The sequence below is a fragment of the Hyaena hyaena genome, unplaced genomic scaffold, assembly GCF_003009895.1.
Source record: "Hyaena hyaena isolate Hyena2069 unplaced genomic scaffold, ASM300989v1 scaffold_70, whole genome shotgun sequence".
Lineage (NCBI taxonomy): Eukaryota > Metazoa > Chordata > Mammalia > Carnivora > Hyaenidae > Hyaena > Hyaena hyaena.
The window spans coordinates 1,452,292-1,468,466 of record NW_024080701.1 but is presented as its reverse complement, the minus strand read 5'-3'; the positions used below and the strand labels follow the sequence as shown (position 1 = coordinate 1,468,466).

Here is a 16,175-nt window from a genome sequence, read left to right as displayed (position 1 = left end):
TCCTGGGCTGAAAGGGAAACGGTCCCTTGGGACAAAGACAAGGAATGTGAAAGAGGAGGAGGGACATTTGGACACCTCTAGTGTATGTGTAGTTACGGCTGGTTCCTGTCAGCAGGCTTTCGGGAAACCATTCATGGCTGTTGCCCGGCACTTTCCTTGGCAGCCAAGTGGATAAAACCTTTGGGAGCCCCAGCTGAATGGAGTGTGGAGCATATCTGTCCTGAGGGATAGGGGAGGGGAGGGTGAAGTGATATACTAGGTTAGCATCCTGAGTCACCAGATTCTATCCATACTTCATCCACTCATCCATCCATCCATCCATCCATCCATCCATCCATCCATCCATCCAGCTCTGCTTTAGAACTCATGATCTAGCAAGGCTTGGAGGCCAAGCAGAGGGCACCAGATTAGGACACACAGCATCCTGCATCACCAACAGGAGCCCAAGTGGCAAAGATTAGTTCTGAATCCCAGAGGAGAGGTAATAGGGGAAACCTAGTTGGGTCTGGGGACATCAGGAAAAGCTAAGTCCTCCTCTCCCCCTAAATGATTCAGGAGGCATAAGGCTGAGGTCTATCATGAGCTGGCTCCAGCCAGCAGCAGAAAGAGAAAAGGCAGGAGCTAAGTAGAGGTGTGTAAAGGGTACAGGTTGAGATGCCAGGAGTCAGTTCAGGAAGGTGTTGCTGGAAATAAGACACTAGGTCTGAATGGCAGGCAGGTTGGCACAGGAGCCTGGGAAGGTGGCATCCTTTGGGAGTAAGGCGGGAAGCAGGGCATGCATCCACTGTTTGTGCAAGCAAGCACTGTCTGAGAGCTGGGGAGGCTGAGGAATCTAAGATGGTGGGGCCTGGGGGGTGACACTGAGCTGCCCAGAACAGGACACATAGTTCAGATCAGTTGAATGAATATCCAAGCCTACTGCGAATGAGGCTTCCAGGGTGGATGGGACTGTCCCTCCCTGGAGAAGCCTGCAGGATGGCCCAACCTTTTTCCTCACTCCACAGGACTGGACTTCTAGTGGAAGACCTGCTCTTGCCACCTCTCTAGGGGCCCAGGCTCAGAGCCCAGAGGTATCTAGAGATAAGACATGCTGGACTCAAGGAATCAGCATTCTTTATTAGATCCATTAAGTGCAGGGGAGGGCCCTGGGCCCTTGAGCAAGTTCCAAGGCTCATCACCCTTAGTTCAGTCTCATCTTTTCTTCACCATGCCTCACTCCCAGTCGAGGCTTGGCTGTTGGAGGGCTTCTGACTTCTGTCTTCCCTCTAGCTCCCCCAGGGCATCCTGAATGGAGAATCTTTTCCTCCTTCCAGGGACAGTGAGGCTCAGCAGAGGGCATGTCCATGAGCAGCCTAGCCTGACTTGTGCACCAAGCTGCATGACTGCCCATGGAATTGCCTCCCTGGTCTCCTCAGTGTTCTCGGCCTATGTGCCGGGGGCAGTAGACAGATGTCTGGTGCTCTTTAAGTTCAAAGGCATCATGGCCTTCCCTGTGGAGCAAAGAGAGACCGGTCAGGGATCAGAGAGGGCCCGTGATTTCTCCCAGCCACACAGAACATCCCACCCACGCTCACCGGAAGCAGCGGGCGCAGTAGAGGTCTCCATCGCAGCCGGCGCAGCGCAGGGTGGCGTCCTCATTGCAGATGCAGCACCAGGGGAGCTCCTCTTCCTCAGCCTCGTGCCTGGGGGCCTTGACCTGGGCCTTCCAGGAGCAGAGAGGAATAGGGGAAGGGAGGTGTGTGGGAACACTGCCATAGGAGAGTCGGCCAGGCAGGGAGAGAGGCCTTGGTAGCGGCCTGGGGCTTTTCTCACCTTGGACTCTGCCCTGCAGGCCTGGGCCCCGGCTCTGAGAGCTGGCTCCACGGGGATGTTAAAGCCACTTGCCTCATCTAGGGCAGCTTCTTCAGTGAGCTGTGGACAGGGCGAAGAGGTGCAGCTTCCTGTTCTAGGCCTGGACCCTGACCCCCTGCCCCATGAGTATTTCTGTGCTCTGTGGCCTTAGCTTTTCAACCCATCTCCCTTGATCTATGGCCTGTGGCCGCTGATACCCCATCTCAAGGGGCTAGTAGGGACAGTGGGTCATAGGGACAGTGGGGCGCCAGGTAAAACAGGAGCTGCAGAGTGGCCATTCAATGAGAGAGTAGAGGCAGGGTGAACAGGGCCAAGTGGGTGGTGGGGCAGTGAGGCAGGATGGGACGGGGGGCGGTGGTCAGCTGGGTAAGGCAGGGCCCACCTGTTGCAGGACTCTCTGGATGGCTGTCTCCTCATCCTCATCATCATCACTGTCTGGGAGGCGATAGTTCTGGAGGGTCACTTGAGAGGGAATGACAGGAGCAGGAGAGGAGGAGTGAGGTTGAAAGAGTTTGCTTGAGTGGCTGTAGTTTTGCCTGCAAGAGCTGGATTGCCTTCCAGGGGCACATCTTCCAGAGCTGGGCAGGCTCTGTCATCTACGATCACATCAGATCCTGTCCCACCCTGCCCCACCCTGCAGGACTGGGGGACAGCAACAGAATGATTTGTACCTGAAGGGACTGAGGGTCCCTGGGTCCCTGATGGCTGCTACTTATTCCCTATCTATTCCTTTGCCCCAGCACCTTCCTCATGGCTCTGGGTAGAGCTCAGTAGACCTCTGGACATAGCAATCCTGGCACCTGATTCAGTGTGGCAGGGAATACAGCCATTTTGTAGAGCTTGGCCTGGGGGTGGGAGTGGGGGGCCTGCCCAATGCACATAAATGCACATAAATGAGTTGCTCCTTCCCAGCCTCTACCTTTATCAGGGTCCTGTCCCCGCAGCACGGCCAGGCGCTTGGCGAGGGCCAGGATCCTCTCCTGCCTTGTGTTCTCCTCCCGCAGCTCGACCGCTGCCTCAGCCAGCAGCCTGCTCTTCTCCTCTTCCAGGGACCAGGTGGCCTGTCCCTTGGAATTAGTGCTCTGGCCCCCTGGGCCACCTTGGTTGAGGTCATTCTGGATAGGGGCAGCTGGAAGGAGGGATGTAGTCAGGGAGGCAGAGACTTTCCAATATCTGTGCTCCCATTTCCCAACTTTCTTTAAAAACCATAAAACCATATATTATCAGCTTTTTGTTCAGCATTAGCTCCTGTGGTTTATATTACAAATAAAATGAGTCTGTCCTCCATTTTTCCAAATGTAAAATACTAGTAATCTTAGACATGTTTTTTTCAACTACCTCTCTTCTCACTCCTGATGTTTATACATGCTGCGCTTAGAGTAGGTGTCCCATGGTATGAGCATCACTGCCCCAAAAGATGAGGGAACAGGGCAGCTAAGCCTCAGCCAGTCTCTCTGCTTTACAGGCTGGAATCAGCACTTCCAGGGAGCAGCACAGAGAGGACACGAGAGAAGCTGGGACCTTTTAAGGGACTCGGCAGGGGGAATTCTACCAGGGTGGGTGTGGCTCTGACATGGTTCCCGTTAGATCAGCATTTCAGACCAAGAGGTTCAAAATCAGACAGCTTTGGTTTCAAGTCCCAGCTCTGCCACTTAATACGTGTGACAGACTTGTGGTCAGTTTCCTTAAGCTCACCAGGCCTCAGTCTCCTCATTTTATAAAACATGGATAATAATAGTATATATAGGATTATGGAGAGTATTCAGTGAGATTATGTCTCCAAAGCAGAGCTTCTCAGTCTTGGTTCTTTTGATATTTTGGACAGGATAATTCTTTGTTGTGAAGGCTGTCCTGTGCATTGTATCATGTTTAGCAGCATCCCTAGCCTCTGCTCACTAGATGCCAGTGGTACCCTCTAAGTTGTGACAACCTGAGAGTCTCCAGACGTTGCTATATGGGCCCTGGACGGAATATCATCCCTAATTGAGAACTCACTGCATTTGAAGAGCACTGTCCAATAGAAGTCTTTATGACAATGGAAGCATTCCATATCACAATCTGTATTTGTGCTAAGATTGTAGTTCAGTAGCACTTGAAAGGTGGCTGGTACCACTGAGGAACTGAATTTTAAATTTCATTTCATTTTAATTAATTCTAAATAGCCACTTTCTCATCCTTATCCTCATCATCATTGCAAAGAACATTTGCTGAACACTTACTATGAACCCGGCAAGGTCTTAAGTGCTTACTAATCTCATTTACTTCTTGTGACTTCCCTGTGATGTGGGTTTTATCATACCTCCATTTTACAGATGAAGAAAGTGAGATTTAGGTCAAGTAAATTTCCCAGGGTCACAGAGCTAGTTTAAGTGGTAGAATAAGAAATTGCTGTCTGGGAGCGCCTGGGTGGCTCAGCCCATTGAACATCCAACTCTTGATTTTTATTCAGGTCATAATCCCAGGGTTGTGGGACTGAGTCCTATGTTGGGCTCCAGGCTGAGCATAGAGCCTGCTTAAGATTCTCTCTCCCTCTTTCTTTCTCCCTCAGCTCCTCTCCCCCATCCATTACCCTCTCTCTCTCTCAAATTAAAAAAAAAAAAATTAGAAATCGCTGTTGGATTCTAAAGCCCACACACTTATCCACCAGTAATACTGGCTCCTATTGGGGTAAACTATAGCTTATAATGTTGATTGTTCTCTGATTCATATTTGCATCCCAGAGGGTGAGCAGCAGAGCCCTTCCTACTTGGGGAAAGAGTTGGGGGGCAGGTCCCTGGGGAATCCAGGTGGAGAAGTTACCTGGGCTTCCTTGTTCCCCGCTGTCATCAATAGCCACCTCTGCTGCCAGCTGTGTCAGCAGATCCTGCGCCTGCTGGGCTTGGGTCCTTGTATCTGGTGGCTGATGTACCTGCTCACAGGAGGGAACTTCAGTGAGGAGCAGGGTAGAGGGGAAGCAACATCGTAAGGTTCAGAGCAGTCTAGGTGATGGGTAGATGCTGAAGAGTTTCCAAAGCTCAGGGAAAGGGGACTGACTAATCCAGGACTCCCATTATCGAGTAGATATGGCCACTCTTTCCTGCCCCACCCCATCCTGCTGCTTGTCCCTGGATCCTTGGCCGGGGAGCAGGCCTGAGAATCAAGAGGAGAGGGTGGGAGGTTTTGCCAGCTCCCACAAAGTACATAGGCATACATGTATCTGGACTTCTGCTGGGTCCTTGTCCTAGGACCCCTGATGCCCCGAGCACTCACCACCTGGGAGGTCTGAGAAGGCGGAACTCTGCCCTGCAGTGCAGCAAGTCGTGCCTCCATCTCTTCGGTGGAAGGGATGGAACCCTGGGTTTCATTTCTCAGTGCAGCTAGCCTGGCTTCTATCTCTGCCTGTGAGGCCACTGACTCTGAAATTGGCATGGGGAAGCCTTGTAAGAGCCAGAGGAATCCCAGTCCCAGGAAGCCTGGACGGTATGTTTTAGGTCACCCTGGCTGCCCCCACTCACTGGGCTTGTTCTGCTGGCGGAGCCGTGCTAGGCGCTCAGCGATGACTTGGTCTTGTTGGGTCAGGCCGCGGCTCTGGGGAATGCTAGGCTTCTGCTTGGCTTCCAAGGCTGCCACACGCCTGGCAGGGTATGAGATAAGGTTCTTAAAGAATGCAGAAGGGAGAGGTGAAGGCACCCACTCACCATTTCCCATTCAAATCATTTCTAGGTATCCAGGGAGGCCTCCAGTGGACAATAGTCTGTGGTCCTCATTCATATCCCCCTGCAGCCTAATGCAGCTGACCAAACAGAGGGTCTGGCTTAGAGGCCAAGATCTCCCCAGAACAGTTTCTGGGGAGAGGGATGATGAGCTGCTTTCTGAGCCCAAGAGGGCAGTCAGGAAGCTGAGAGATGCTTTTCTACTGACTCTGTACTCATCTGATCTAGAGGCTGGGAAGAGAGTCCTACTGGATGGCTCCTTTGTCTTTTCCCCACCCGTATTTGTCTCTGTCCCTTCAGCACTTACTTCTTATAGTTCTGAGGTGGTGACCACTTGGAGGCATTGGCAGGAGAAGATCCTCTATAGACAAGAAACCTGATATGAGAAGTCTCTTTATCTGCCAGTCAGTACCTCTTACCCCAAACACTTCCTGAGCTGACCTCTAGCCACGGAGCACAAAGTTGTGTGGGCTGGCCAGCTGCCTGGTACCAAGCTTGGCTAAACCCTCACCCATGTCAGCTTCTCACCTGGTCAGGACTTCGTGGCACTGCTTGCAGACCTTCTGTTGGGTATTCCCAGTCCGGGGCACCACTGCACTGAAGCTGAGGCAGCCAGAACAGAAGGCCCGGCCACAATTCTTACAGCCGTACTACAAGAAACATGAAGTAGGGAGATCCATCTTTCACCCGCCCCTGCAGTCTCCTCCCTGGGACTCTCCAAGCACACACACAGAGAAGACACTGAAGTTTTGACCAGCTGCTGGGAGGAGGATGAGGAGTGGGGCCCCCAAAGGCCTGGGGAGAGACAGGAGTGGAGGGTAAAGCGATTCCTCAGTCTTTTACTTAAATCAAGTAAAGCTTTATGCAAAATTCCCATGCTTTCTATCCTGTCTTCAATTCCCTGACACTGGGGTGTGGAAAACAAATAGGCAAAACCTCATGCAGCAGGTCATGGGCTCTTCAACAAAGGAGAACCAGAGAGAGTACAGGGCCCCTGTCTTCTGTGCTCTAGCCGAGATGGAGTGTGGCTCGGCTTCAGGATGGGAATAACAATAGCCTCCATTTATTAAGCACTTGCTGTGTGCCAGGTACTACGCTCAGTACTTAACATTCATCATCTTATTTAATCCTCCCAATTTATACACACTGCTTTACACACTCCTGATGACCACCATTATTATTCCTATCTTAGATGGGGTCAGAGAGGTTACATGACTTGCCCAAACCAAGGTCATCCCATGAAGAAGACTGCAGAGCTCAAATATGAACCCTGACCACCCTGATTCCAAAACCCAGGTTTCTAAGTGCTACACGGATCTGCCTCCCTACCTGCCAGTCTGGTCATTCCTATCTCCTGCTCACAACTGACCAGAGGAAGCCAGGAGAACTTGGGGACTTGTCCAGAAGACAAAAGAGACTTTGCCATGGTGCCTTGGGAGCAGAAGGAAGGGCGGTAATCTAACTCAAGAAACCTGGGAAGGGCAGGCTGCACGGTGGTGAAGGTTTCAAAGCAAAGGGCATGGTGCGATGGAGAGTGGTCACAGGGTATTAACCAAGACTTGACTGCGGAGGAGCAAAGTGGAGGGAAGGAACCGGCTGTATCCTTCACTTAGTGGACAGAAAAGCCTACGTTTCTAGAAAAGACAGGAGCGTGCTCTACAATGATAGGCCACTTTCACCTCCAGCACCTCTCTGGACCCTCATGCTAACCCCGAAAGCGAGGGAGAGTTAGCCCCATTTTATAGAAATGGAAACTGAGGTTCAGTGACTTCAACAAAACCGACAGAGCTGGAAAGGGGCCGTAAAACCAAGTCTACAGACTTCAAGTCCAGTGCTTTCCCTCCACTCCGCGTCCTCCCTGACCCTCTAGCCCGCGGGGAGAAGACTCGCCTCCTTCTTGAAGAGGTTAAACTTGACAGCGCATCCGTAGCACCTACTCTCCATTCTAGTGGCCGGTGCAGTGCCGCAAGGTCCACGGAGCTGAGATGACGCTCGCCAGGTCCCGGGCCCCTTGGACCTTCACTAAGCCTCGGCTCCGCCCCCGCCCCCACACCCTCTCGCGCCGGCTAGCTGCGGCCTCCGGCGGGAGAATCTCGATCGTTCACACCAACCGGAGAGCGGTAGCGGCGGGCGCGGGGGCTGCTGGGAGGCGTAGTTCATTCACTGGCCGCTTCCCTCCTAGGCAGTCAAGCCCGATCCAGAACACGACATTTCCCAGGGGGCTAAGCGCCATTCAGCCCTCTGGCGATGACAGTCCTCGGGAAGCCCTACGCACGCTTAGACTCTTGGGAGTTGTAGTACGGATCCAGTCAGGATTGGAACCATGGCGGTGACCAAGGAGCTCTTACAGATGGACCTGTACGCCCTGCTAGGTATTGAGGAGAAAGCAGCGGACAAAGAGGTGAGAACCGTGGTGAGAAGGGCCGAATCCGACCGGGCTGGCGGCCCTTCCTGTCTTGGCGCCTCGCCAGCAGCTGGCACCGCTTTCCAGGTTCGGCCGGGCCCTGGGCGCGGAGTGAGGGGCGGCCCGACGGCCTCAGAAGGTGGCTTCCCAGACGTTCGTTTCCTGGCCGGTGTGAGGGCCTCACGAGGAATTGAGGTGCACAGGAGGAAGGCTCCTTACGCAGGGTACTGTGCTCTTCCTATGGCCCTTGTGTAGAAGAGAGGAAACTGAGTGAACTGAGAGGAAACCCTAGTCCCCTCCCTGCGCCTGCGCAGTATCAGGCCCTGGGTCCGCTTCTGCTGTCACCTCTGAGGGCTAATTTAACTCTGCTTAGAGCCTAGGGCGGGAAAAAAAGACCGAATCTCAAGGTTCCTCCATCCTCTTTTCATCTCTTTCTTGGCAGTGCGACCTATGACTCTGTCATCTCTGTTTTCCACCCCAGCCCATTGTTGCCCTCTGAAAACGTGCTAATGGGCTCAGAGCCGGAGGATCAGAAGACTAAAGGCAGATGGCCTTAAGTTCCACGGGAAAGTGTTGATAAAGGTGCCAGGGAGTGGGATACTAACGGATCATGCTGTAATTTGGATTTTTGTTATCTTCCCCTGGATAATGGTAGATAGAGGTTGTAGCAATGTAGGAAGGGGAAGCAGATAATTCATCAGATGAAAGTTAATGCCTGCGAATGTACCTGAACTTCCTGGCTGTATTACTCATGGGCTTGTGAGAAGAGGAGGCTCTGGGGCAGAAAAGCAAGGAGACCTACAGGGTTCTGGAGGAGAGATGCTCTCAGCCTGCACATCACTGTCCCCTACAGCTGCCGCTGAAATCAGAAGTGGGGCTGTGGGTGTGTACACAGCACCAAAAGCATCTGCTACACCCATCTCATAAGTTCTAAAATTTCAGTATTAATAATGCCCGACACCTATATAGTGCTTATTATGTGCTGGACCCTATTCTGAGTGTTCTACATTTGTAAATAATTTGTATTTCATTAATAGTGAGAAATTACTTGGGACATTTTGCACCAAATCCAGCCAGTAAGTTGGAACCCCGAAGTTGAGAACTTCTGAGGAAGGCATTTGGGTAGCCACTGGTGTGTATATTGCTCAGAGATGGAGGTGGATAGATGAGCTGCCTCTAAGGGGGTTAGGCGAGGCTGTTGTCTAGACAAGAGGCCAACGTTTGAGCAGGCCAGTATGGTTGGGATCCATTTTTCACTCAGATGTGATAAGGTATATGTGAGGCTCTTTATATAGGGTAAAAGGTGCTGTTCCTATCTTTTAGTAGGGGAGGCATAACTATAATATAAGGAAGAACATGGTAAATTCCTTTTAAAAAATTTATTTTAATGTTTATTTACTTTTGAGAGAGAGAGACAGAGAGTGAGTGGGGAAGGGGCAGAGGGAGACAGAGACACAGAAACTGAAGCAGGCTCCAAGCTCTGAGCTGTCAGCACACAGCCTGACACAGGCTCGAACTCACAGACCGCGAGATCATGACCTGAGCTGAAGTCAGATGCTTAACCAACTGTGCCACCCAGGTTCCCCAAGGACATGGTAAATTCCTTAAGAGGGATACAGACAAAGCACTGTGGATTTTAGTAGTAGGCTGAGGTGGTTTCTAGTTTCGGAGACGGGGTGGGGAAAATAGAGAAGGCATTTGAAGCCTTGAAGAACAGGCAGAGTTTGGATGTGTGGAGATGAAGGAAGGATATTCCAAGAAAAGGGGAGGACTCCAAGAAAGGGGAGTCTGCTTTGTCTGGGGCATAGGCCAAGAAGAAACGGTAAAAGTAGATAAACTTTGAAAAGTAGGTTTGAAACTTTGGGTACACTGGCTAGGTTCACGGTGATGGATACTTTTTGGTAGAAGAACCAGGGAGACCTAGGTCCTGATGTTCCCTCTCTTTCCTTGGTTCAGTGCCTGTCATAGTTTCTAATAGTGCCTTTATATTTTATACATATATAAAGTACGTAGAAAAAGGCCTTCCAAACTTTAGTTGTCTGGCCATATAGTCTAGGAGTTGTTACTTTGGTGTCCATAGAAAGGTGACATGAATGGGGTAAACCCTGAAATCATGTATAATATTGTGCATTATTTTTGAGGAGAGGAGTTAATTCTTACTCCCAAAAGACTAAAGAAGCCATGATCTAGGCCAATCTTGTATTATTGATGGTGAAACTTAAGCTCAGAGGGGGTGGTTACTGACAGAATTGGAACCGGAACCCAGATTCCCTGACCCCCGCACCAGGTCAGTGCTCCTTCCGCTGCATCACTTTCGCCCTGGTCCAGCACCATTGAGTTCAGCTCATACCAAGACCAATTTTAACTTTACTTCAGACCACTTCTCTGTGTATATCTGTATATCCATCTGCCAGTTTGGACTCTCCATTTGGATGTTTCACAGGGGTCTAAATCTTACTACATCCAAAATTGAATTCTGGAACTTCTGTCTCCATACCTTCTCCTTCCTTGAACTTCTCTGTCCCAGTAAATGGCACTGCCATCCATCCACTTGAACTAGGAACCTGGAGTCATTCTTTTTTTAAAATTTAAGTAAGCTCTATGCCTAATGTGGGGCTCAAACTCATGACCCTGAGGTCAAGAGTCGCGTTCTCCACTAACTGAGCCAGTCAGGCTCCCCTGGAGTCATTGTTGATACCTCATCTTCTCACTCCTGCCATCTAGTCCATCACCTGGTCCTAATGAGTTAACTTCCAAATAATTCTCCAAACTGTTAATTTAATCTTTGTTTCCACTACTGTCAGTCCAGCCCAAGCCCTATCAACTTCCATCTGAACAATTTTAGTAGTCTGCCAACTTGTCTTTTTACTTTCAGTCTATTCCATTTTGACCTGTTATACGCTGCCATTCTATTCTTTTCACAGAAAATGGAATGATCTTGATAAGAGCCCTGTTGTACTTTTAATAATATACTCAATATAATTTCTTAACCCTTCATGCATGTATTTCCTTCTGTCAGGAATACTCCTCTGCCACTTCTGTTAACCTGGGTTACTTAAAAAAACATTTTTTTGGGGCGGTGCCTTGGTGGCTCAGTCGGTTAAATGTCCGACTTTGGTGGCTCAGGTCATGATCTCACAGTTTGTGGGTTCGAGCCCCACATTGGTTCCTGTGCTGACAGCTGAGAGCCTGGAGCCTGCTTCAAATTCTGTGTCTCCCTCTCTCTCTTCCCCTCCCCTGCTCAATATTAGAAAAAATCTTTTTTAATTTTTTAATGTTTGTTTGTTTGTTTTTGAGAGAGAGAGACAGTGTGAACCAAGGAAGGGCAGAGAGAGGGAGAGAGAGAGAGAATCCCAAGCAGTCTCCACGTGTCAGTGCAGAGCCCCATGCAGGGCCTGAACCCACGAAACACGAGTCCGTGACCTGAGTCTAAATCAGGAGTTGGATGCTTAACCAACTGAGCCATCCAGGTGCCCCTAACCTAGGTTACTTTTATTTATCCTTCAGAACTCAACTTAAGTGGCATATCCTTAGAGAGGCCTTTTCTATTATTCTCTTTCAGAGCAACTGGCTTTCCTCCTTTTTAGCACTTATTTCAGTTTGTAATTACACATTTGTATGTGTGATTGTTTGTTTGGTGCCTTAAACCCCTATGTACTCAAAGCTCTGGGGAGTGGATCTGATCCATTCACTTCTGTAGCAGCCTCTTCTGTGACTGGCACAGAAGAGGCTCTCTCAATAAATATATGTTGAATGAATGAAGTAGTGGCTACAAAGACGACTACAATTTGACTTGAGAATCAGGAGACTTAAGACAGTTGCTACCTTTCTGAGGGGCTGGCTCTCCTCAAATTTCAAATGAGGGAGTTGGGCAAACTCTGGCCTCAGGGGTCAAATGGCCCATGACATATTTTTGTAATAGGCCATGAGCTAAGAACGGTTTTTACATGTTTAAAGGATTGTAAAAAACCAAACAACTCAACAGCAAAAAAGCAAAAAATCAAACATGATTTAAAAATGGGCCAAGGACCTGAATAGACATTTCTCCAAAGAAGATACATAAATGGCCAATAAGTACAAGAAAAGATGTCCAATAACACTAATCATTATGTAAATACAAATCAAAAACACAATGAGATATCACTTTATACCATTATGATGGCTATAATTATTTTTTTAATTAAAAAAATTTTAATCTTTATTTTTGAGAGAGACAGAGTGTGAGTGGAGGAAGAACAGAGCGGGGGCAGGAGGGAGAGACAGAATACAAAGCAGGCTCCAGGTTCCCAGCTGTCAGCACAAAGCCCAATGGGGGGCTCGAACCCAGGAACTGTGAGATCATGACCTGAGCTGAAGTCAGATGCTTAGCCAACAGAACCAGCCAGGCGCCCCTGGATATAATTATTATTACTTTAAGTTTATTTATTTTTATTTTGAGAGAGAGAAAGAAAACAAGCAGGATAGAGGGGCAGGGAGAGAGAGAATCCCAAGCCAGCTCCACACTGTCAGTGCAGAGCCTGATGTGGGGCTAAATCTCATGAACTGTGAAATTACGATTTTAGCTGAAATCAAGAGAGTTGGATGCTCAGCTTACTGAGCCATCCAAGCATCCCAAAGAGAGAGAGCATGGAACGCGGAGCCTGACTTGGGGCTCAATCCCACGACCCTGGGATCATGACCTGAGCCAAAATCAGGAGTTGGTCACTCAACCAACTGAACCGCCCACACGCCCTGTAAGTTACATATATTTTATAATGACAACAACCAACTAACCAAACCAAACCAAAACCAGAACAAAAAAGAATGTTTTACAAAGACCGTATGTGGCCTCCTAAAATCTTTGACCTTCTACGAAAAAAGTTTGCCTATCCATACTAGAATTAGGTGCAAGTTCAGCTCTACCTTTCTATACATGGAACTTAGCCCTTCTGCTATCTTCCCAGTGCAGCAAACCTCGCAGATTCAGAAATGGGCTTAACACTGCTTTTGGTGGAAATTTAGAGACTCGGCAATTCCCAGGCAGACACTTTTGTTCCCATTCCAGCCTCAGAAAAGATAGGCTGGGCACGATATTATCTTCTTGTGGAAAAGCCTTGAGTCAAGGACCTGAATTTGGTGTAGAAATGCTCCTGGGAAGAGGATCATGCCCTGGGAATTCAGTCCCCTGCTAGGACCCAAAGCGTGAGCCCCTGATTCTTACATGCTCTTGTGCACATGCCTATGTATGCACATGCCTATGTGTGCACATGCGCAGTCCCCCCACCTCCCAGTCACTCTCACTCTGCTGGAGCAGGGCCCAAGGCCAGCCAAAATGAAGAGAAGGTCATGAATTCATGCCATTTGCAAACCCTCAAGAGATTCTGAAGTAACCTCAGGAATTACCTGGGCGACTACAGGGGCCTTATAGCTCTTTTCCTAGTTCTGCTCTCTCCCCCTTGAGCCTCCTCACACGGCAACCTGAGTGAGCCTTTAGAATATAAATCCAATTGTGTCACTCCTGCCCCAACTCCCCAGGGGCTTCTCATCATTCTTAGAATGATACCTGAAGGCCTTTCCTGGCCCTGGGGGCTCTTGTTGCCTTTCCTTCATGTTCTCTGCCATTCTCCTCTTTGCTCACTAAGCTCCTGCCGTCTCAATCCTCCTTTACTTTTTAAAAAATATGCATAACATAAAATTTAACTCTTTTTTAAACTGTTTATTTTTGAGAGAGAGAGCACAAGCCAGGGAGGGGCAGAGAGACAGAGGGAGATACAGAATCCGAAGCAGGCTCCAAGCTCTGAGCTGACAACAGAGAGACCGATGTAGGGCTCGAACCCACAAACTGCAAGATCATGACCTGAGCCAAAGTTGGGCACTTAACTGACTGAGCCATTCAGGCACCTCCCATCTTAACCCTTTTTGAGTGCCCGATTCAGTGACATTAAGTACATACCCATTGGTGTGCAGCTGTCACCACCGTCCATCTCCAGAACTTTTCCATCATCCCACACTGAAATTCCATAACATTAAATCCCCCTTCCCTTCTCTACTCTTCTACTTTTTTTTTCTCTGTAAACTTGACAATTCTATGTATGGCATGTAAGTGAACATAGAAATATCATATATTTGTCTTTTTGTGTCTGGCTTATTTCACTTAATCTTCTCAAGCTTCACCCATGTTGTTGTATATATCAGTATTTCCTTCTTTTTTAAGTTTTTTTTAAAAAATTTTATTTATATATCTTTTTGTTTATTTAATTACTTTGAGAAAGAAAGAGCACATGCACACATGGAAGAGGGGCAAAGAGAGAGAGGAGTAAAGAGAATCCCAAGAAGGCTTCGTGCTGTCAGCACAGAGCCTGACGTGAGGCTCCATCTTACAAATTGTGAGATCATGACCTGAGCTGAAACCAACGGTTGGACACTTAATGGACTGAGCTACCCAGGTGCCCTAAGACTTTTTTAAATTTTTATTTATTTATTTATTTTTTTAGGATCTAACTTCAGTTTTACCTTTATTCTTTTTTTTTTTTTTTTTTTTTTTTACAAATAGTTTATTGTCAAGTTGGTTTCCATATAACACCCAGTGCTCATCCCCACAAGTGCCGTCCTCCATGCCATCTCTCCCCTCCCCCCCAAGACTTTTTAAAAAAATTTTTTTTAACATTTTTTATTTATTTTTGAGAGAGAGAGACAGAGCCATTGTGAGTAGGGGAGGGTCAGAGAGAGAGGGAGACACAGAATTCGAAGCAGGCTCCAGGCTCTGAGCTGTCAGCACAGAGCCCGATGCAGGGATCGAACCCACAAACTGCGAGATCATGACCTGAGCCGAAGTAGGACGCCCAACTGACTGAGCCACCCAGACTTTATTTTTTAAAGTAATCTCTGTATCCAGCATGGGATATAGAGATCACTTTACAACCCTAAGGTCAAGAGTTGCATGCTCTACAAAGTGAGCCACCCCTCTTTTTAAGTTTGAATAATATTTCATTGACTGTATATGCCTCATTACCATATTTTGTTTATCCATTTATCTGTTGACAGACATTTGGATCATTTCCACCTTTTTTTTTTTTTTTTTTAAATTTTTTTTTTTTTTTAGGAGAACGAGAGAGGTAGCGTGAGCAGGGGAGGGTCAGAGAGAGAGGGAGATACAGATTCTGAAATAGGCTCCAGACTCTGAGCTGGCAGTCAGCACAGAGCCCGATGCGGGGCTCGAACCCACGAACCGTGAGATCATGACCTAAGCGAAAGTCGGACGCTTAACCAACTAAGCCACCCAGGTGCCCCTCCACCTTTTGATTATTGTGAATAATGCTACTATAAACACAAGTGTATACATATCTGTTAAAGTCCTGCTTTCAGTTCTTTTGAGTACGCCCAGAAATGGAATTGCTTTACCATATGATAACTCTATGTTTAATATTTTGGGCATACTGCCTTCCACAGCAGCTACACCATTGTACATTCCCACCAGCAGGGTACAAGGGTTCTAGTTTCTCCACATCCTCTGCAATAGTTGTTATTTTCTCTTTTTTGGATAATAACCTTCCTACTGGGTGTGAACTCACCTAACACATTCTTGCTTCAGGGCCTTTATATCTGCTAATCCTTCTGCTTAGAACATTCTTCTCTGGCAATTGTGTATTTTATATCTCACTCCCATCCCTTAATCAGATTTCTATTCACATATAACCCCCTCGGGGAGGGTTTCCGTGACCACCAATTGATATTAGTTACCTCTACACCCTTACACTGCTACATATATTTCTAAGTAGTGCTTCTCACTACTAATGCTCACTGCCATATTATATTACATGCCCATCTGCTTACCTTTAAATGTCTCCCCCATTAGAATGTAAAAAATCCAGGAAGAAAGGGACTTCCTCTGTTTTATTGCTGTCTCTAGCACCTATTATAGTGCCTAACCCTTGATGGGTGCTCAGTAAATCCTTGTTGAGATTGGATGAATATGCGCTCTTATTTTCTTAGACAGTAATACTTTTTGACAAAGTGAAATTACTAGACCAAAAGTAAATATATGTAAAAGCTTTTTATTTTTTAAAGAATTTTTAATGTTTTTTATTTATTTCTGAGAGAGAGAGAGACAGCGTGAGCAGGGGAGGATCACAGAGAGAGGGAGATACAGAATCTGCAACAGGCTCCAGGCTCTGAGCTAGCTGTCAGCACAGAGCCCAACATGGGGCTCGAACCCACGAACCATGATATCATGACCTGAGCCGAAGTCG

At 48.0% G+C, this 16,175-nt stretch overlaps 2 protein-coding genes across 3 annotated transcripts in view; one reads left to right on the top strand and one right to left on the bottom strand.

Moving 5' to 3' along the window:
• Window positions 1–1,091: 1,091 nt before the first annotated feature.
• ZFYVE19 (zinc finger FYVE-type containing 19) lies at window positions 1,092–7,679 on the bottom strand. The gene is made up of 11 exons (XM_039232734.1): window positions 7,434–7,679; window positions 6,072–6,193; window positions 5,851–5,904; window positions 5,346–5,464; window positions 5,101–5,246; window positions 4,651–4,759; window positions 2,771–2,980; window positions 2,234–2,313; window positions 1,813–1,911; window positions 1,575–1,702; window positions 1,092–1,490 (listed from the first exon to the last, which is right to left on the bottom strand). The coding sequence occupies exons 1-11, from the start codon at window positions 7,485–7,487 to the stop codon at window positions 1,412–1,414; spliced, it is 1,200 nt and encodes a 399-aa protein (XP_039088665.1). The 5' UTR covers window positions 7,488–7,679; the 3' UTR covers window positions 1,092–1,411.
• Window positions 7,680–7,795: 116 nt separating this feature from the next.
• DNAJC17 (DnaJ heat shock protein family (Hsp40) member C17) overlaps window positions 7,796–16,175 on the top strand; it is a 41,241-nt gene continuing 32,861 nt past the window's right edge. For both annotated transcript variants that reach the window (XM_039232736.1, XM_039232735.1), the window contains exon 1: window positions 7,796–7,944. In XM_039232736.1, coding sequence (XP_039088667.1) covers window positions 7,867–7,944 — 78 coding nt within the window. In that variant the 5' untranslated portion in view covers window positions 7,796–7,866. The remainder of the gene's footprint in view (window positions 7,945–16,175) is intronic.